We start from the raw sequence: 20,557 nt of genomic DNA, 5'->3' as shown, positions 1-20,557 counted from the left end.
TTTGCTGGAGGAGTTAGCGTCTCTTTTACAAAATGCTGATGTCTGGGAGACCTTGAAGAAAGCAGCAGTAGTGAGAGTCAGTGTGTCTGCTCTCCATTTCACTCTAGTGCAGTGGGGCAACTGAAATCCAGAAAGTAGGAGATCATAGAATCATAGAATGGCCTGGGTTGAAAACGACTGCAGTGATCATCTGGTTTCAACCCCCCCTGCCATGTACAGGGCTGTCAACCACCAGACCAGGTTGCCCCAACCCAAGTGCAGCACTCTGCATTTGGCCTTATTGAACTTCATTAGGTTAACACGGGCCCACTTCTCCAGCTTGTCCAGGTCCCTCTGGTCGCCTGCCTCCCCTGCTGCCCTGCTCGAGTTCTTTTGCTGGGGGATGGAGAGCCATTGTGCCCTCAAAAGGGTGTCCTTAAAGAGCTGCCAGCACTGTTCTGCACCCGTACCCTTAAGGACAGTTTCCCAGGGGATCCCAATCAGCAGCTCCTTGAGCAGCCAGAAGCACAGGGTCCAAGAAGATGTGTAGCTCAAAGGAGTTAGGCAAAGTGATGAAGGGCAACAGCTGAATCTGTGCGAGCACCAGTTGAGAAAGTGTGGGAGTTCCCCAATTGAAACAGAGCCCAAATATCTGAGGACAGTAATCTCGCAGTCTCCCATTTCAGCTGGTGTTGGAAGTGCAGTCCAAAACCTGCTATCACGTCTTCCTTACAGAACATTCCTTTGCATATGTGCTGGGATAGGACTTGGCTATCTTTGCTGCCAATTTGGTACTGAGAACAGCAGTATCTCGGGCCCTGTCCAAGACTTAGGGAGCTGTTGAGATTGAAGGAAAAAGAGAATGTTTGTGATGTGTACCTTCTCAGAGAAGGAATAAAGCCCTTCATGCAGTGGATCTCCAACTGAAGCATGCAGAGGTAGGTGCTAGAAGCTACATGGGCTCAGTGGTTGGGAGATCCATCGCCCAAGACCTGGAGGAGGTTTAAGGCCCTTCTTGAGCCCACAGGGTAGCCACTCATGGTTGAGCTCTGCCATGTGTCTGAAGCAGTGCCTTTCCATTGCTGCCCTCAGAGTCTATGGGGTTTTGATGCTTAATTAATTATGAGAGACAGAGCAGAGTGGGGCTCATGACATCCGTGCAATGATCAGAAGAGGGGAATGTGCTTCTAACTCAGTGCATCCCCGGAGGCAAAGTAGTTTAGGTACCTGTATGCAAATATTTGGGTAACCGCTAACATTACAGTTAAGGCATTCTTCAATTTAGCAAGAACAACCAAGATAATGATCTGGACATAGTTAATGAATGATGCACATCTGTAATCTTGTTTGCATCAGAAGACCCGAGGTTTTACATACCTTCAAGTGGCTGGTTTCTCTTTAACTACAGTATAGTCACCTGATCTCCAGAGTACATGCTTGCAGACCCCTGTTTTGCTGAGGAAACTGGATTTTAGGTGCTCCCCAAAAAGGCTGGTTTATGGCTCTTTAAATGGGCTCTTACTGGCCTACATCTTCGAGGGATTCTGCAGATGAGAGGATGCTAGAGATCAGGTGCTAGGGGTCCAGAAATACCTGACTTTTGCTTTTTAGGAGCTTATCTTTGTAGAGATGTCCAGATCCCAAATGGATGTGGCCCGAGCAGCCTGGTGAAGCTTTGGGTGAACTCTGAGCTGCTCAACTTAGAGCGCATGACATAAGGCAGCACATGGAGCTATGGTGTACGCTACACCTGGATGGGAAGATGACACAGGCACTGCGTCCCAGGTTGCAGAGTGTGACCCCAAATGTTTGCTTCTGTCAGTGCCCCCAGACAGAAAGATGTTCATGTGCTACATTCAGAGCAGTGCAAAGTGGGACGTCAGCACCCCCCCATGATGATGTGATATTGACACAAGTTACAGCAAGTGCCTTGAATTGAGCAGTGTCTTCATACATGGCTCCTGAATCACCTCCCTGCTCTGAAAAAGGATTTCTTTTTCCACCTCTGTTGCAATCAGCTCATTTTTGTTACTAACATGAAAAACAAAACAGGTCAGGCTGGTTTTCAGCAAGGACAAAAAAATGAATCCAATGTTTTCTCCGTGCTGAGGTTAAAAAGTTTCAACACTCAGAAGTCCCCTCAGGACATGAAACACAGGTGTTTCTATGTCCAATTCCACTTCCCTTCTGTTCTGTAGTCCTTGGTATTATTCATGAGTTTCAGAGTGAAGGCAGCCCCACAAGCCTGGAGGACTAATTTGCTACCACTGTATTTAGGTATCTCTGTAACATCTGAAAACACACTTTTGTGGGCCTAACTCCCCCATTTAGAATAACTCACTTTTGACATAATACTCTGGAGTAAATTAATCACTGACACTGGCTTGTGCTTATAGCGATAGAACAAGAGGTAACGGTTAAACCAAAGTAGGGGAGATTTGTTGGGTATGAGGAATAAACCGTTCACTGACAGGGCAGTGAGGCACTGGGGCTGCTGCCCATAGAGGCTGTGGGTGCCCCATCCCTGGGTGTGCTCAAGGCCAGGTTGGATGGGGACCTGGGTAGCCTGAGCTGGGAGCTGGGCAGCCCTGCCTGCAATGGAGGAGTGGAACCAGGTGGTCTTTGAGGTCCAACCCATAATATTCTAGGATTCTCATTCATGCCTGGATTTGTGCCTTGTGCTTGGGCACTGTCCTGCTACTGTATGCATCAGCTGTAAGGGGAAGTTAGTGACAATAGCCTTTGTCTGGTTGCAAAATCATAGGAAATCCATCTTTATTAGTGACACAGTGGCAGTGTATGTGAGAACAGTCTCATGCTGAAGACAAGAGCTGACTGCTTCTGCTTATCTGAGACGTGATTCTAATTCTCCATATAATTCTGCTGTAGTATCTGTGGTACGTTTTCTTTGTTGTGTTTCATGGGGGAATTCATGGCAGCAGTAATTCCTGGGGTTACAGTTGTGCCTCTAATTCAGCCGTACCTTTCAGGTGTTGCAATGAATGAATGTTGTTCATTGCCCCCGAGGCAAATGAAATATTGCTTTCACTCCTTCTCACAAGTGGCGTTTTCAGAAATGGCATGGAAAATTCCTTTGGCGCAGCAAATGAGGGGGGCAAAGAGGCTCACACAGGTGCATGTCAACCAAAATGACCAGGTTTCATTCTCATGCTCCTTAGTGCCACTTGTTCAGGCTTCCTTTGACAGCAGTTAAGACTGTGGAGACACAGGGGTGCATAAGGGTTCAGGGTGATTTTGATGTTTTAAATCCAACTGTATGGTTCTAATTTAAGCTGGGTTTTCTGCTGAGGCCCCAGATACCAGCATCAAGCTGTGTCCAACCAGGAGACTGAAGAAAAATAGATTGTGTCAGCAGACAGGTTTCTCTGACAGGCTCTTGGCCTTCATTGCCATGGTTCTGCATAAAAAGCTTCTTGTTTATAGTATATACATTGAAAACCAAACCCCTAATCCCAGCCTGGAGATTGCGGTCGATGGATAACTTCTGTGTTTGTAGGGTGACCACAAGGCACAACATGCAATGACAGACCATTAGGATGATTTCCATCGGCGGAGAGAGTATATAATATGGATCACGTACAACAGAGTAGCTACGAATGCAAATACCTACAATGGAAAAAAACAGCAGCCAGTTATTTTTTATTATAGGGCACAAGTTCCTGATCTGTGCAAATACATCGTAATGCTTTATATTTCCGTTGACTTTTTGCACATTTCAAGACGTTTGTGCGTAGTAGGACTGGTCTGATTTCCTCCTCCCTCCTCCAAAGGTTTGTGTGAGTCAAGATTTGCCCTTAGGGCTGCGCTTGGCACTCACCGAGGCAGAAATATTCTCCCGATACCAGAGCAGATATATACGTAGGGTAGAGGTAGCGATGGCTTCCAACACAGAAGCACTGAAGTAGAGCAGAGCCGCTGTCTGCTGGCAGATGACATCCTAAGAAAACAAAGATTACAGGCAGTCATTCCCAAGGAGGGAGTACACTGCAGAGGAGCAAGCAAAAGGAACCCACACGAGCAAACCCCAGGCTGTGGTTCAGAGTACGGTAGGAAAAAAAAAGAAGGGACAGTTCTCAACAACGATAAAAGGAACAGGTCCTGAGCTTTGCTACATCCACTTACCAAGGTGACCCAGGAGCTGCTGTCCCCATGCGCCCCACATATGTAGAGGAACAGGAGTAAAGCAGTCAAGACAAAGCAGAACACGGAGACAAACATCACCCAGCCCTGCAGTTCAGCATATGGGACCCTCGAGGAAGCAATGAGGATCCAGACAAGGCCCCCAAAGATCTGCAAACAAAAGTGAGAGAAAGCGTGAGTGTGGGATGCCTTGCATTCTCCAGAGCCAAGCAAAAACCATACATGCTTCTGGTACTAGCACTGTATGTGGCAATAGCCTGGCAAGGCCTTTGAGTTCTTCCCAGCATCTACTTGAACATGGGTACATAGTTGGGAACGTCTGCCTCTGATCTGGACCTCAAAAAGCCTCATTGCACCATCACCTCTGGGGTTCACTGTTCATTGTCCTTCTCCCCACATCGGTGTTCTGATCTCTGTCATACCCTCCTCAAGCCTTTGCTAGCCTCCAAGCATCAACCCATCCCAGTCATGGCATTTCCATTTCCTTGGGGGTACTTCTGCGTGTCGAAAAGAAGTTTGTGATTTATGGTGCTCAGAAAGCACTGCATCAATCACGTCATCCCAACTTTATAGAGGAAAATTCACCGGTGACTTCTCATTTCTCGTGGTTTCCCATCCCTCCTTTCTCTGCCATGTGATTACTCACTCAGGTAAATGATTGACAGGATTTGATTGCTGACTTTTTGCTTTTATGGTGCTGCTGTTCAGTTGACTCATAAAAATCAGGGATGGATCGAGGGGCTTTCAGCAGAAGTTCACAGCACTTTGCTGACTGCGGTCTGAGAAAAATTTGACTTTAAATAGCCCTTTAAAATACAAGCAAATCTGTTTTCAATTGGCTTCAGCTCCTCCACGTAGACCCAACTGCATGGTATTGTCCAGATATGCAGAAAACCCTTCAAATAAAATAGATGCTAAGAATTAAACCCAACCTTACGGGATACCAGTGAGAGTTCAACACCCAGATGTGGTCATCATCTGAGCTGTGGGCAGGACCTTCTGCTGCAGCTTCCCCCCCATACCCTGTAGTTGCACTGTAGGCAACCTTGGATTCCAGGGTTGAGAGCTCTTCATCGTTCTCCTGAATTCTATGCATTAAGGAGCCGCCTCCTTTGTACACAGTGAACAAATACACCTGCACAGCCCAGAGCCCTCCGCCCCACTGATGGAGGACCCAGTTCTGCTGCATTCCTCTTTCCCTGGGTGGTGCCAGGCCTTTAGGACGCACATTTCTAGACCTTCCCCAAGCCATGGGATGGGATATTTCCTTATGGCTCATTAAACAACTTGCTGTGCCAAATCCCCTGCAGTCAGGAATTACAAGCAAACAGCTTAAGGTACAGCCAGTGCCATAAGCATGCCTGGGTGGGCATCAAGCTCAGCACCAGAACAGCCTCCCCACTGTTAGTCCAGCCAGAACCTCCACAGGACTTTTTGTCCTCCATGCAGCTGCAGGAAACCCAGACCTTGTTCTCAGAGCCTGGGAGAGGGACCAACTCTTCAGAGCACATCTAGGCGGGCTGAGGGAAAGCCTTTCTCTGCACGGTAATGCCTGCTTTAACCCAATTCCTTTTTGCTTGCCTGCTATCCCTATGAGAAAATCAGTGCTCTAAATCCCAGGGATGTGAACTGGGTTAGGCTTTGGTCCCAGGTGGCAAAGTTGAACTTCAGGCATGAAATCGTGTGAGCTCTGTCCTATAGTATGCAGCCATACCACTCAGTGGTGGATGGAGGTGCTTAGGCAGAGGAGAAAACCTCATGAACTGATGTGAGGAGAGCAAATTTCATCAGCAGAGGACACAGGAAAAGGTTTCTTCTTGAAACTTTCAGTCAGTGCTCGCAGCAACAGCATTTAATTACCTGTGCCAAATCCGTTAATATTCTGATCTTCCACTCAGTGAGGAGCAAGGTGCCCACTCACCCTTCGCTCAGCTTCGTTTCACCACCAGCCCAGGAAAACTGTAGCTTCAGCAGCTGAAGCTTTTTGCTGATGCAGTTACCTCCCTGCTTTAAGAAAGCATTTTATCCTTTGCATGCATCTGTTGCTAAAAGTCACGTACCAATTGGCTCAGTTTGACTATCTGCCTTAAAACCATCAGCAACCCCTGCACATCTGTTAAGCAACAAATTACAGAAGGCTTTAAGAGGTGCCACAACCCCCCCATGAGCAGCATCTACCTCCCCCAGGGAAAAGCTGGCACTCACCATTTCAGGGATGAAGAGAACATCTGGAAAAGTAGTGAAGACGGCCAGGCCGCTGGGTAAAGAGGCTCTGGAAGTTGCTGAGGACATTGTGAAGCTCCCCCGCATTGACGGTTGTCCTCTCTGGAGGCAGGTGCCAAATACAGTCTCCTTCCCTCCCTCTCTCTCTTCCTCCTTCCCTCCCCTCCTTCCTGCTCTTCCCTCCCTCCTTCTCACTGGCAGGCAAGGACAGCTTTGAAAGCCACAGATGTGGTCAGAGCCTGTGCCCGGGTATAGCTCTGTGACCGCTGGCGGCCCACAGGAGGTTTTCAAGAGCTGTGGGCAGCCCTGGGGCGTTTCAGTCACAGGCAGGGACACACCATGCAGGGCATGTCCTTGGGCGGTGGTGGGTGGCACTGGTTTACATCCAAGGCCAACAGGGATGATCTGTGCCCATAGTGCTGGCAGCATCTCTCATCCCCTCTTGTTTGCAAAGCACTTCAGCTTGTCCCCCACCCACATGAGCTGGCCACAGGAAGCACAGTGGCAGGTGGCAGAGCAAGACAAGGAGTACCAGCCACCAGCTCAGGGCTCAGAGATGTCCCATGGAGGGGCCATGCATCCTGGAATGGTCAAGGGCAGTAGTAAGGCCACCATCTTTGTCATCCTGGGAGATTGGATGCGCCAATGTAGTGAAAATGGACTAAAATAATGAGATTTACCAAACCATTTGGCTTCCTCTGGTCTACTTTTTTAGTCTGGAGTTCACGGGAGTGAGTCATTCCCTCTTCCCTTTATATGGAGCATTTACTTCTTATTATTGCACTCAGCCCGTGCCCAGCGAAATCACAGCATTGGAGACATAAAACATCAGTAAATGGAAAAGAACAATATGACCATTGTGGCCATTTGCTGCCATAAACCAGCAACCCATAGAAGGAATGCACATTCTGAATCACATTCAGCTCGTGAATGGTACTCAGACTGTGGCAGCTGCTCCCAACCACAGGGCTTTGGTGTGGGGGTCTAGAGCAGGAGGTAGGACTGGTTGCTCTGAGGACATGCTGGATCTGGATCTGGCCTAAGGAACCCCAAACCAGCCTCCTTGCAGTGGCAGTGGAGGACATATTCAGTTGTCCATGCTTTGTTCCTTGTAACAGCACAGCAGCAGCTGCTGGGGCAGGTATCCTGAGCAGCCCTCAGCAGGCTGCTGGAGGTGTAATTGTGGTCTTTGGGTTGGTTGCAGATCTTTTGAATCACAGAATGACGTAGGATGAAAGAGCCTTCACGATCATCAAGTGCAATTGTCACCTTGACCTACTGGGAATGGTGAGAGCTCAGCATGGATGACATAAATGCATGCCCTGAACTACATGACACGGATTTGGGGGAATGAGTACAATAAATGCTGCCTGATGGCCAGGGGTCAACTCTGTGTTCTGGTTTGTGCCCATAGATTCTTGTCCTTGCGCTGGGCACCACTGAAAAGAGCCCGGCTCTGCCTGCATCCTCCCTTCAGGTATTTATAGGCATAAATATATATGAATGTGCAATGCTGGCCCCAACACACGCCCAGGGGTGAGACTGGGGCACTGCCCTCACAACACAACCTGAACACAGGGCTGCTTATTGGGAAGAGATGGTCCAGTCCAACCACCTGCCAAGCAGGAGCCTTGAGGAACTGAAATGAGCTGCGTTCCCCTGGGGATTCTTGAAGGACCAGGAAGAAGCTGACATGACAGCAGCAAAAAATCTTGTATTTCAACCAGCAGGGCCTTGGCAGGGAGGGGTGCAGGGCTTGGCACAGGGGAGGTGGCCAGGCTGAGAGCTAGTGGCGATGGGTGGCAGCTGCTCCTTCAACCCGAGGCTTCCATGGCTGGGGGAAAAGCCCAGGGACTATGTGTGGGGATGCTGTTTCTGGTGGGAACTGCTGCCCTGGGCACACATGGAGCTATTCTTGAATGTGAGCTCTGATTCAGGAGGGTCAGACAACTGATGCTCCACCTTAGTGTACCCAAAGGGAGGACTGGAGGTGCTGGAACACAGTTTTCTTATCACACACCGGTGTCCTCAGGAAATCTCTCTTTTACTGTGTTTTCAAACTGAGAAGATCTAAAGCTGAATGGCTGAAAGGAGATTTTCCATGTTGTAGAACTAATGACACAGAATCTGCAGAGGATCCCAAGTGAAGCAGTCTGAAGGAAATGAACTTTTACACTGCCCTCAGATGACTACCTCAAAAGACCCAAAAGATCCCACCAAAAAACAACAAGGCTGATGGTATGCATGGGTGTGAAAATAATTATGTCTTCTTGAAGGTATTGCTGCCACTCACTCAGGGATGACATCAAGTCAGGGTGACTTTCCAGTCTCCCACTGCTTTGTCGTGCTTTAACTATTGCACAACCTGCCGGCTCTGTGGGGCTGTGCAGTTAATGTTCCAGCAGTTGCTTTTGCTTTATTTACACAGAGCAAATCCGTGTAGAGTTTGGCATTTTAAGAAAGGGTAGATATGTGATAATCACTCAGAAATTACCAACTTCTTTCTCTGTCAACAGAGCCTTGACTGAGGCCGCCCACACAGCCATAGGTGGTGTTAGATGGGGTTAAATGGGATTAGCTGGGGTTGCACGCTGAGTCCTTGGCTTCCAACCTCATGTTCCCTTACTTGACCTCTGGTAAATCTACTGAATGTGGAGGCAGTGCTGCTGCAAGCCTCTCCTTAGCTGGGCATCCCATAGCATGATGAAAAGCAGAAGAAACCTCAGTATACTTTGATACCTTCCTCCGATAATGACTAGATTAATTTGAACTGGGCATACAAGAAGTTTAGAGCTGTCCCATTAAGGTTTACACATTTCCCTCAGCCTTCCTGAAGAAGAGGCTGCTAGGCTTAGTGTTTCATTTGATCACTAGTCAGCGAGTCCACAAGCAAAACTTTTATGTCACAAATAGCAGAGTGAAAGTTCTTGTAAACCCACAAGATGGCAGGAGATACTCAGAAATGTCCCATCTGTTGGAAGGGCTTGCAGGCTCTTGTAGTTCTCCTTTGATGTGCCATTGATTTGGGAGAAGTTGACTGAAGAAGTGTTAGTGGCACAAAAACAAGGTCAAACATCCCTCTGGTTCTATGGTTTATTAACCTTTTTCAGTGTTCTAATTAAAAAACAAACAAGCAAAAAACCAACAAAACCTCTACATATATTAAGTATATAATTTATTTTTCATGTGGCTCAAGACAATTCATCTTCATTCAGTGTGGTTCACACAAGCCAAAAGGTTAGACACCCATACTTTAATCCTATAGCAGATATAGGCTCTGATTCATGCCTGTCCGTATCCTGCTTCACTGCACTGTCTTCACATGCACACTTACTTAAGTTCTTTTTCAAACATCCAAGTAGCAAAATAAAAATTGTCACTGGAAACTGCTGACAAACCAGAAAAAAACACCTTGAAATCAGGAGAGCATGAAGAGTTCCCTCTGTGTTGACCATTTACTACACTGATTTCAGCACAGTACAAGTGAGTAGTACAGGCACGTTTCCAAAAGGTGTGTTTCTCTCATAGAGATCACAGAAGTCCTGCAGAGTGCTGCTTCTCCTTCAGTGATGATCAAGTTTTACAGGAAGTTGACAGGAGATGCTGTACAATCAAGGCTTATTCCTTAGAAACTGCACTATGTGCTGTAAAAAAAGAGCTCGTGATGGATGGGACTTGGCAGGGAAGGGGCTGAGCTTCCGACAACCTCCCAAGGGACTCAGGAAGCCAAATGCAGACCCCTTCAACAGGTTCTTCTATGTTGGGCTTCCAAAACCCGACATCTCCAAAAGTCGCCTTCAAGGAGCTTTAGTACTGCAGTCTATTGAGTGAGTCAATGTAATGAAAGGTGGCTCCCAATGCCCAGCTCGTCTCAACGTTGTTGATTTTACGGGCAAGCTGGGGGAAAAGAAAAACATAAGTTTAAATACAATTTTCTGTGAGAAGAAAAATGCAAGGTGAATACAGTGCTGAAGGTTATCACAACTGGTTATCACCATCATAGTGATAGTTACTCCACCCTAATCATAACGTGTGTGCTGTATCAAGAAGGATGGGCACTGAACTGCTGGCATGATGACTAATGCCTTGGCAATCTTCTGCCCACTCTCCGCCATCTGTTTTTGTGCACTACCTTAAAGACTTGGGTCTTTGGGAAGCCCAGTTCTTGCAGGAGGAAGGTGATGTATGTGAGGTCCATGCAGAGAAAAGGGCTGCTTCCAGGGCTGATTTCCATGGTCTTGCATACTAAATAAAAAGAAAGAGGTGTCAGAATGTTCATGGTGAGCTCAGGCCTAGCATCAGCCCAGCTGAAAAACCTCACACAAATCCTTAGACCACTTCTTGTAACTTGTGTTCCACACCTATGGAACCTGTTAAAACAGCATTCAAGTGATACGCTTGTGTTAGCAGATGCTCAGGAGCTTCATCACACAAGAAGGAAGAGTAACGCATTGCCTCTCTTGTCCAAAGATGGCTGAGTTTCCCGTATTTCCCAGGGCAAGCAGAAAAACAGGCCTCCAACTGTTCTCATATTTACTGTAAAACTTGAAAACATCAACAGTTTCAAGTGTGCCTCCATCTGCTTTATGCTGAAAAGAAGTTGTCAGCAGCTTGGAAAAACAAGGATTGTGAAAACTCTCCACCCTATCCCAATAAAGCCTGAATGCTGAGCAGTTTGTTTTCTTCCCATTAGGAGGTTCCTCAAGCGTGTGCATTCAACAGCTGATGAAAAAGCAAATAACAAAGAAAAGAAAAAGCAGTTCCTTTCTCAGGATGGATCACACAAAAAGTAGTTCAGAAGTCAGAACTGCAACAATTGCTCAGTCACTCACAAAGTTTACCAAGAAGTCCCAACCCAGTTTGATCAAAGCGTGTGTCTGTAGCATTAAAAAAGGAATGATTACGTTCGTAAATCTGAGGAGGCAGTTCTCTCTACAGCCAGTGAAGCAAAAGAGGCTGTGAATCAGCTTCCCCTTGTGTCCAACTAGCAATCAAACACATGAACGAATCATGAGACAAAAGGGAAAATACACAAGATTCGGTTATTTGCATGAGCTCTTAACTGGCAGGTTTACTAGGAATTCTCAAGAGAGCTTTTAAATGTGTTACAAGAAAACTAAACCTCATCAAGAAAAAGGTGAGACTTTCAGAAACAAGCAGAAATAAGCACAGATGCTCCAAAGAGAGGTGCTCAGTATTAACTTGAAAAGATAAAAACAGGCTTCTTAGCATTTCACACAGTTGCCACGTAGGTATGAATTTGCTTAGTACTGTTTGTGTCTTTTACTTACCATACTTAGCTGCAACCTCAAAATCGTTGACAGTTAAGCTCCCTCCTTTTTCCTTATCTAAAAGAAAAAAGTCATTGTATGGTTTGTGTGCTTTGTGTAAAGGCAGTAGTAGGTTCAAGTTGTAAGAGAAGGTCATAAACATTTGGAAGTAAGCCTGAAATCGATGACAAAACTCACAGTTGCTTTAAAGGTACAAGAACCTTTATTAAGGATTTCTAGATTGAAAACCTTGTGTTAGGAAGAATTTAGTTTCCTAAAACTCATTTCCTATAGAAACGTCATTTAAAGACTTACTCACATTTCCCCATGTCTTTTCTGCCCTATCCTGTGATACTTGAACACCATTAACACCTTTGGCCAGATCTAACATATTAAATCTGAAATTATTAATGGAACAAAGTGTCTGAGGAGGGGGTAAGCTTGTCCATACAGTCAGAGGTCCTATGTCACATCCCCAATCCCTTCTATAAAGAAATGTAATAGCATTCAATATCCACCTGAGACCTATGTACTGCAGTACCCATGACAGCTCAGGATAGCACTGTGATGTGTATCATTGCTGCCATTTGTTCCAGAACCTGTCATCTGAAATGAAATGAAAAGAGACATACCTATGAGACCAACCTCTGCTGCACAGTCATAGTAGTAGGAGAAAGCATAAAAATCCAAGTCCTTCACTTCCTCAGCTTTATGCACTTTCTTGTAAAGCATCTTTGCCACTTTGTTAGAACAAGACTCATACAGAGGCTCACCTAAAAGAATGAAGAGACACACGGGGTATTATAGGTAGGTTAAACAAACACAATTGCTGTAGGAACTACAAGGAGACAGGCTCCATTTTGCACAACAGCACTTCTTGAATTCTTACAGGTTCGACAGAGAACTGAAACAACACTCCTGCATCTTCCTCCAATATTAACTCTGACCATTCTCAGGCTGGGACCATATATATGACACATCAGGGATGAACAACACAATTTGAGGCAGATGGATATTAAAGGGGAGTGCTCAACTCCAAATGGATTACTACTAACAGCTTTACTGGCTGGACAGACACACCACAGCATGAGAAGCAACAGCTGTAGAATCTCTAACAGCAGATCAAGAAAGTTGGACAGAAGAGTACACAGACAGATCATTTCCAAGAAGCTGAAGGTATATAGTTTACTTTGCTACTAGCTGGCCTAGACAGGAAGAGAGAGTGATAAAGCACTATACCTGCCTTCTGTCCTTTAATTTTGTACACTATCTCAGCATGTTGCCACTCAGATTTGAAGCCAGGTGGTAAACAAGGGCTGATCAATTCCTCACCTTCTCCTACTGCAGAAGCAAATAAAGGCACGTTAAAGCAAAACACAAGGAGTTAATTTGAGCACCCTCATCCCCAGCCCTCCTCCTTTCTGTACCACATGTTCTGTAACGCATCCCTAAGCACCAGTCATGGCTTGAGGGCCCCACAACCCCTAAGGTTGGCAAGAATCCATGTCTTCCGGGATCTATAAGTGTCACCTTCAGCATTTGTTTCAAATACAGTCAGCCATTGGTGACAGGAATTTACATACCACTCAGGCACCTTCAACTCAGTGGGAAGGGGACAGATGACCTCTTTCCCTACAACACAGCAGTGCACTCTCTCTGCTCAGAGCCAAGACTTGAGTGCCCATAACTTACAGGGTTTTCCTTCAACTCCTCCTAAAATGGCGAGCCTTGCTGACATCAGCCCAAGTCCCAGGTAACTGCAAAGGGAAGAAAAGCCCCTGTGAACAACAAACATCCTTCCTCTGATACACCACTGACAGCTTGGCTGGGACATGCCTATTTCCTCTTTGCAGTCCCAGCAAAACAGCTCAAGTCAGCAGCTAATGTCCATAAGGGGAATGGTGTGGCAGCCCACTGTCATACTATCCTTACCCAGAGGATAATCTGTCCTTGTAAAAGCACAGTGAATAACTGTCAACTATAATCCGTCTCTTGAAAGACTGGGAATGCTTTAGGCATTCTTCTAACCTTTCTCCTACCCTCCTCAAAGTCAGCGCAACCTCCAGCACGTAGCATTGACTTTTTCCAAGCCCCAACACATCCCTCAGCAAACACAGGAGGGAAGGAGCTGCTTCCCTCTGCCCAAAACGACAGGCACACAGGCAGTTTCAAAGTAAGGGGCAGAGCTAGAGCCCCTCACTTTCTCAGCCATCAGACTGCCTGCCGGTTGATCTGCACAACTCCCTCCATACCCCAAGAGCTTGTGTGGATGGTGACCCAACTCAGGTTTCTCCACTTCTCAGGACTCATCTGAACTTCAGCAAAATCCTGAGTCTCGCCGGCGTCACAGAAAGTAACCTATTACAGTATGGTTTCTTTACCACAACTGACCTGTAGGAATACAGCTTGTACGTGCTGTTAAACATCTGAAATGAAGTTGTATGGCCAGCTGGTGATGTCTGAAGAGTTGCCTGAGGGAGAATAAGATGTCATGGCAAGGTTACTGTTTGTAGTGGCAAACATCAGCAACACAATCTTCCAAACCTTTCAACCTTCCAAACGTAGAACAATCCTACCATGGTTCAGAGACAAAGAATGACAAAGTCAGGACACTGCACTGTCCTTGACACAAAGAAGCCCTGGCAGATTCACCGCATGCACCAACCCATGGAGCTGAAGCAAGACAACCAACAGAGTTGTGAATGCCTCCATTAGTGACTGTAACAAGGTGCATGTCACCAACTGACAAGAGTTCTTCTGTCAGAAACAAGGCTTCATGTCTCACCCCTGGCCTGTTTCTAAACCTGAGTGGTTAATGATTTCTGCACCAATATTGTGGTACAGTGTTCACATTACCTCACTGCGTGGGAGGAAGGTGATCTGCGTTGATCCTCCACCCAAATCCAGCATTCCTACACTTCTCTTCTGGGGATCATCTAAGCTACCTAAAACATGTGACAGAACAGAGAAAGCCACAGTGGAAGCAGTGAGAATGAGGCAAGGAATAAAATCAGAAGTAGAGCTGTAAAGCAAAATCATTCATCAGCACTAGGTTATAACACTGACTGCTGTGCTTTATGAGGGTGACATGAAGATCTTCCAAGTGGCAGAGTTTGTGTTATTTCTCTGATGGCTGTACAAGCACTAATTACAGCAGCTTTGGTTATTGGAATCCTCAACATTTTCTGGTGGATGCAAAGACCCTTTTGCAAACTTTACTGTCATAACCACTCTGAAATGCAAAAGAACGTGGTTTTCCTGGCCATGCCTCCCTGGTCTCACAGCAGTATTTTGTAGCTTCAAAAGGCCAAGGGGATGATAGAATGAAGAGCTGGCCTGACAGACTGGGCTCCCTTGGAATTCTTCTTGCTGTTAGCCCACACTTCTCATTTAAATCCAGCTCTTCTCAGATGGATCCTTCAAACACACCTTCCTGACAACCTCAGAATGTGCCAAGTACTGGAGTATACATCATGAGAGATAATGTTTGAAGATCATTAACCTTTCTGATACTTCCTGTGAGCAAAAAAGCTTTATAGCACTTGTCGTAAGTCTCTGCTTACTGTGCTGAGCAGAGTGCTTGGAAGGCAAGGAAAAGGGTTTAAATTCCTCAGTCCTAATAACTTCAGTGGTTCAGGCCAAAAATGACTGATGACTTAATGACCCTTCTTTCTCTCATGCCAATGGATGAACAAATACTATACAGGGGCAGAAGACAGTATACATTTCACAGCATCAGGCTTATTTTCATAGACATGCTCATGTAAACATACCTGTTAAAAAGTTTATCGTGATCCAGGCTGAAATACCTAACAAGGAAGAGATTCAGAAGATTCATTGTTGGATCACATAACTTCATTTTATCCAACGACAGTAACAATTAAGATGAGCCATACAACAAGGTGTTCCTGCTTCAGTACCTTTTTAGCTGGAGGTATTTTAAAGTTTTCTCACAGGCTTTCACTGCAACTTCTATACAAAGCAATAGCAAACCACAGCTAGTCCTCTAAGCACAGAGACAGAAGAGACCACCAGTCACAAGCTCCTTTGTCCCTAATACAAAGTATCCAAACAATATCTAGCTGAGGAGCTAAGCAGGAAGGACCTCCAAGAGGAGCACACAGAATTGGCTCTGCTGAGCTGCCCGGACTCAGCTTCCACAACTGTCAACGTCTGTCAAAAGCCAAAATTAGATGCCTGGAGCAAACAGAATGACCTTTTATACTAGAGCTTATGTGATGCTAGGAGGAGAAGCCCTGTATAAGAAATGCCTAGAGAACCTGGTACCTCACTGGTCAAAAACTTCAGTGTGAAGTCCCAAAGGCTGTTACAGTGCCTTCAGTCCTTAGCTATGGAATAAGGAAATTACCTACACTCACACTGTTCATTTTATAGGAAAATACCCATTGGCAAGCTTTGGTTTGATGTGTGGCATTTCATTTTCCTTTTGAATGTTAAGAATTTTCACCTTTTCAGTGTTTTACTTTGTCCTGTTTTCCTCAAAGCACTCTTGAGAACCACAGTGTTTCTGTCTTTCTAACCTGCCTGGCACTCAGACCTTTGAAAACCAGGACAGAATTCAAGACTTCACCTTGGAAAACACAGCACAGAATCTTTGTCAGGCACGACCTGAGGCAGTATAAAAACTATCCAACCCGCTACTTACAGGTTCCTACTATACTCAGTGAGGTCCTGCCTCACTCAAGAACAGCAGAAAAGCTCCTCAGAAGTAAACCTACCTTCATCAGTTCCATTCATTATCGACACACAGTTGTCCCTCACGAAGAAGGGGGAAGCCTGAAAAATCTCCTTCACCTGTAGTTCAAATAAAAGGTACACTCAGAGAAATCTTTTTCTTTCTATTTGAAAGGAAGGGTATTTATTTATTTAAACTCTGGTTTTACACAACCAAGCCTTTTCTTGGGCCAAATCCTTTAAGTTCAAGAGCTCAGTAAGCATCAGGCTGTGCTAAGCTATAGAAAGTCAGTGATTCACATGCAGTTTAGTGAAGAGACAGAACAGACAGGTGGGCGTTCAAGCATGAAGACAGCCCAGAAATACTGATGTGATATATATTTATATTTTAATACTTTAAAATATTAAATGTTTTGCACACCTGTAAATACAATTCACGTTATTTCTAATCAATATAGAGCAGAGGAACCTTGCAGCAGCAGGCTGGTAACAAATCAAACAGCACAGAGTTTATTCTGAGAACAGCAGGTTTCTGGTCAAAAGCACCAGCAAACCCATACACCAACAAGTCTCTGATGACTGTTAGAAGTATTGCATGACACTTGTTATGTTGCATGTCATTTCCAGGCTTATTTGGAGCTGTCATTATTCCTCTATGTCTGTACTCATACAATTACATAACATGAACCCATCTGAGATCAAGTGACTGTGCAGCACTTTCAGGGTAGAATGACAGGAGTGACTCGTGTACATAAGAAGGATAAAGGAGCATGTACTTTACACAGAAAGGAACAAGTTTTGTCATGGAATTTTTGGAAAGCAAACTGAAAGACAAGAAGCAGTACCTTATCCAGCAATCTCTGAGCCTTTTCTCCTGGCAGCAACCGCAGGCCAGCTGTAGCTTTCAGGACCAGAGGAGTAAACTTCCACAGTTCCATAGGAACTTCCTTCTTCGCCACTTCCAGGAGCTCACTTATTCCTTGTTCACTCTGTGAGTAGAGAGAGAACCCCCCCCAAAAAGCATCTTAGTTACTCTTAAGATTTGCCTTTCTTGGAAGGGCAAAAGGGTGATCAGAGGAATCTAAGTGTGGAACAGGGAGCAGTAAAGATCACAAGGAGCCAGAAGGCAGGGGATTAGTAGTGTAAGAACTGGGGTGTATAACTGGGTTTATCCAGGAGCAGATCAAAACCAAAAAGAATCACTCTCAAACAGTGCCAAGGCCAAACAGTACCAGAGGTTTGGCTACAGAAGATCTCAAAATTGATGTGATAAATCACTGGGAAAAAAAGCCCTCTGGAGCTAATAAAACACTATGAGCTGCATGCATGTCTGGCTCAGCAAGTCTCCACATCCCTGTGAGCCAGGTGACGGAGGCAGTGACCTGATACTTGGCCTGTTGGGTGTTTTTGACTCTTCACCTGAGAATCCACTTCTGGTCCCTTTTGGAGATGGCTCAGCTCCAGTGCAACCTCACTCTTTTGTCATATTCTTATGCACGCAGAAAATCTTAAGGCAGAGATAAGAAAAGCACCTGCTGTTCTTAACTGACATAAGCAAGCAGAACCAGATGTGTTTGGTTCCTTGATCCTCTGACAGCTGACCAATTTTCAGTGTGGGTTTGCATTATTTGGAGAATGATCTGAGACAGTTCAGCAGAGATGATCTGCAGGGCATATGAAGAACAGGAAGCTTTAGTAACAGAAATGAAAATACCTTTTCAACATCATCAGCGTACGCAGACAGACCTGGCTTCAGCGCTTTAAATGTCTCATGGGTTAACTTGGGAGTCTCTGTTCAAAAGCAGTATTCCAAAATAAATACTGGTACAAATCATTCTGGATACACAGAAAACCACTGTACAAATTGTATCATTAGGTACTAATAAGAGTCAACTGAAGCCCCTGACTAATGAACCAAAGCCACTAAAACCTGCTAAACACAGTCCCTGCTGTGGAATTAGCTCTCTACAAAAACATTTGTTAAAGCTGATTGTGCTGGTGGGCACCATGAGCGTATTTTTTTGCACATATCAGACACATCACTAGATCATAGAATCATATAATTGCTCAGGTTGGAGAAGACCTCAGAGATCATCAAGTCCAACCACACCTTAACCCCACTACCTTATAATAACCCTCTGCTAAATCATGTCCCCGAGCACCACAGCCAAATGGTTTTTAAACACATTCAGGGATGGTATCTCAACCACCTCCCTGGGGAGTCTATAGGTACAAGTTCTCTTTAATCCCTCACCCCTGTTACATGCAGCCTTCCAAACTACTCAGGACAAGGGCCACACGTTTCAGCATGCTCTGCTCTGGCTAAATTTGACTCTAACAAAAGTCAGTGGAAGTTTTACCACCATTTTCAATGGCAGCAGAGCACCAGACCTAACCATTTTGGAAACCTGCAGGACAGACAATTACATGAATGTACAGGCAAGGCAGCGTGGGTCCCTCCTGGTGGCTCTAGAGAGCTGAAACACATTCATGCAAGTACCCCATAGAAAAGAACCATCAATAATCTGCACAACCATTTATGGAAGAATTTGTACACCGTACCTTTTGGCTGCTGAGTAAACTTAAAAATGTGGATGCGAGTTCCTGTGCTTCCCGCGTCAAACATGATCCCATAAAAGACCGAGAGATCTGCAGTCAGAGCCTGACGGTTCACTTTGTCTCCAGTGCTTTCAGCAATTCCTTCTGTTGCCCCCACAAGAGGCTTGGAATCCAAGTGCCATTTTATGTATGCGACATAAAACGCTATGCATGCCAAAATCCCAAACGCAAAGAACCGCTTTGATATCTTCATGGCTTCCATTTATCAGATGTTTTGTTTCCTTCCGTTACCGAATGCTTTATTTCCTCTGTTTCACACAGAATAGGCAGTTTCCCCATCACTCCTACATCTAACAGAACAGAAAGATGAGTTTTACTTTCTCAATCAGGAGAAAGTATTCTAAAAAGTAAGAGCTAAGTGCATGACCGTTATTTGATGAGAGACTTATGGGAGTAAACTTGACTTGAGCATTAGTTAAATACTTAACTATCAGTGGCGAGTATGTTCATAGCACCATAGAGTTGTTTGAGCTGGAAAGAACCCTCAAAAGCCACCTAGTCCAACCCCTCTGCAATGAACAGGGACACCTACAACTCCATCAGGCGCACAGAGCCCTGTGCACCCTGACTTTGAGTGTCACCAAGGATGGGGTTTCTACCACATCTGTGGGCAACCACTTATATCCTTCCTTCTTTTGATGGTGTAATGAAAAAGAGGAAGGAATCCAATCACTGAAGCTGACTTGAAGGAGGTTCTGACAGAGGCAGTCTGTTGATGATGGGCATACAGGGGATAATAGAGGGTGAGTGGGAGGAATGTAAAATTCAAGGTGATGATGGCATACTGTCAAAAATGGAAAGGACAAAACGTTCTAGAAATGGAAGGAGGTGAAACTGAAGGCACAAACACAGCGGGCACAGCTCTGCCATGGAGGGTACCCGCAGCCCCCCGGCCAGGAGTGCTAATTATTGCACATAGCACAGCCTTCCCGGTCTGAGAAAGGCCTCGGCTACAGCTGCGGTGCTCGACGGCGTTGCCCCGCAGTTTCCCGGTGCGGCCTAGTAGGCCTCCGTGCGCCCGACCCGGCCCGGCCCGGCCCCGCCGCCCGCTCCCTCCCGGCCCCGCCGCCCACACTCACGCCGCCGCCGCCGGTTCCGCCATGGCGACACCGCTGGCACTGCGCAGGCCCGGCAGAAAACACGAGCAGCCCTCCGTGTTGTGAGCTGCTGCTTTGAGCTGTGAACACTATTGAGCCATAGCTTGGAAAATGCTGCCTCAGCGTGGCCTTTTTGGTGCCCTACAAGATGAAGTTCTTGACAAATTTCTCGTGACCTACATAATTGACCCATATTATGAGTCTATTTGTGAAATAGGTTGCACTAATTAGAAACGTGAATGGGAATGGCTTAGTGGTTATTTATTTCTGCGGTGGTGTGTGCCTGTTGTCTGCAGTGATATTGTTTTTATTGCTCTTGTTAAATCTACATGCATGTCTGTATGCAAGACAGCGAGCATGAGGGAAGAGATGCAGCAAAATAACTCCTTGATTTGGAGATGGGAGAGTAGGAGCAAAACACGCTTTGCATTTCAGTCACACTATTTACACACACTTCTAGAGCCCAGGGCTGGCCAGCAGCCTCACAGCACCCTGCTCATCTCTGAATATTTG

The 20,557-nt window shown here is 45.8% G+C and overlaps 2 protein-coding genes across 2 annotated transcripts; both read right to left on the bottom strand.

The window, feature by feature from the left end:
• Nucleotides 1–2,720: 2,720 nt before the first annotated feature.
• MAL (mal, T cell differentiation protein (MAL blood group)) lies at nucleotides 2,721–6,642 on the bottom strand. Its single transcript, XM_015857113.3, has 4 exons — nucleotides 6,346–6,642; nucleotides 4,123–4,290; nucleotides 3,818–3,937; nucleotides 2,721–3,606 (listed from the first exon to the last, which is right to left on the bottom strand). Exons 1-4 carry the CDS (start codon nucleotides 6,448–6,450, stop codon nucleotides 3,532–3,534), a joined length of 468 nt encoding a protein of 155 aa, XP_015712599.2. The 5' UTR covers nucleotides 6,451–6,642; the 3' UTR covers nucleotides 2,721–3,531.
• Nucleotides 6,643–9,517: 2,875 nt separating this feature from the next.
• Nucleotides 9,518–20,067, bottom strand: ENTPD6 (ectonucleoside triphosphate diphosphohydrolase 6). The gene is made up of 14 exons (XM_015857109.3): nucleotides 20,027–20,067; nucleotides 18,891–19,237; nucleotides 18,043–18,119; nucleotides 17,174–17,317; nucleotides 16,373–16,448; nucleotides 15,407–15,442; nucleotides 14,490–14,578; nucleotides 14,025–14,104; nucleotides 13,326–13,390; nucleotides 12,873–12,974; nucleotides 12,266–12,406; nucleotides 11,655–11,711; nucleotides 10,496–10,608; nucleotides 9,518–10,260 (listed from the first exon to the last, which is right to left on the bottom strand). Exons 2-14 carry the CDS (start codon nucleotides 19,147–19,149, stop codon nucleotides 10,171–10,173), a joined length of 1,329 nt encoding a protein of 442 aa, XP_015712595.2. The 5' UTR covers nucleotides 19,150–19,237; nucleotides 20,027–20,067; the 3' UTR covers nucleotides 9,518–10,170.
• Nucleotides 20,068–20,557: the final 490 nt, after the last annotated feature.

This window comes from Coturnix japonica, chromosome 3 (assembly GCF_054131305.1).
Source record: "Coturnix japonica strain WE chromosome 3, WE-NBRP24, whole genome shotgun sequence".
Classification (NCBI taxonomy): Eukaryota; Metazoa; Chordata; class Aves; order Galliformes; family Phasianidae; genus Coturnix; species Coturnix japonica.
Note: the sequence above shows the minus strand (reverse complement) of the source record. Positions and strands in the feature narration are given on the sequence as shown.

Coding starts and splice junctions, on each gene's coding strand:
- MAL (XM_015857113.3), bottom strand. CDS start 6,450: ATGCGGGGGAGCTTCACAATGTCCTCAGCAACTTCCAGAGCCTCTTTA. Junction 3,938..4,122: donor GCAGCTCCTGGGTCACCTTG/GTAAGTGGATGT, acceptor TTGTTTTCTTAG/GATGTCATCTGCCAGCAGAC. Junction 3,607..3,817: donor GGGAGAATATTTCTGCCTCG/GTGAGTGCCAAG, acceptor TTTCCATTGTAG/GTATTTGCATTCGTAGCTAC.
- ENTPD6 (XM_015857109.3), bottom strand. CDS start 19,149: ATGGAAGCCATGAAGATATCAAAGCGGTTCTTTGCGTTTGGGATTTTG. Junction 17,318..18,042: donor ACGCTGATGATGTTGAAAAG/GTATTTTCATTT, acceptor CTCTACTCACAG/AGTGAACAAGGAATAAGTGA. Junction 12,975..13,325: donor AGGAGTTGAAGGAAAACCCT/GTAAGTTATGGG, acceptor TTGCTTCTGCAG/TAGGAGAAGGTGAGGAATTG.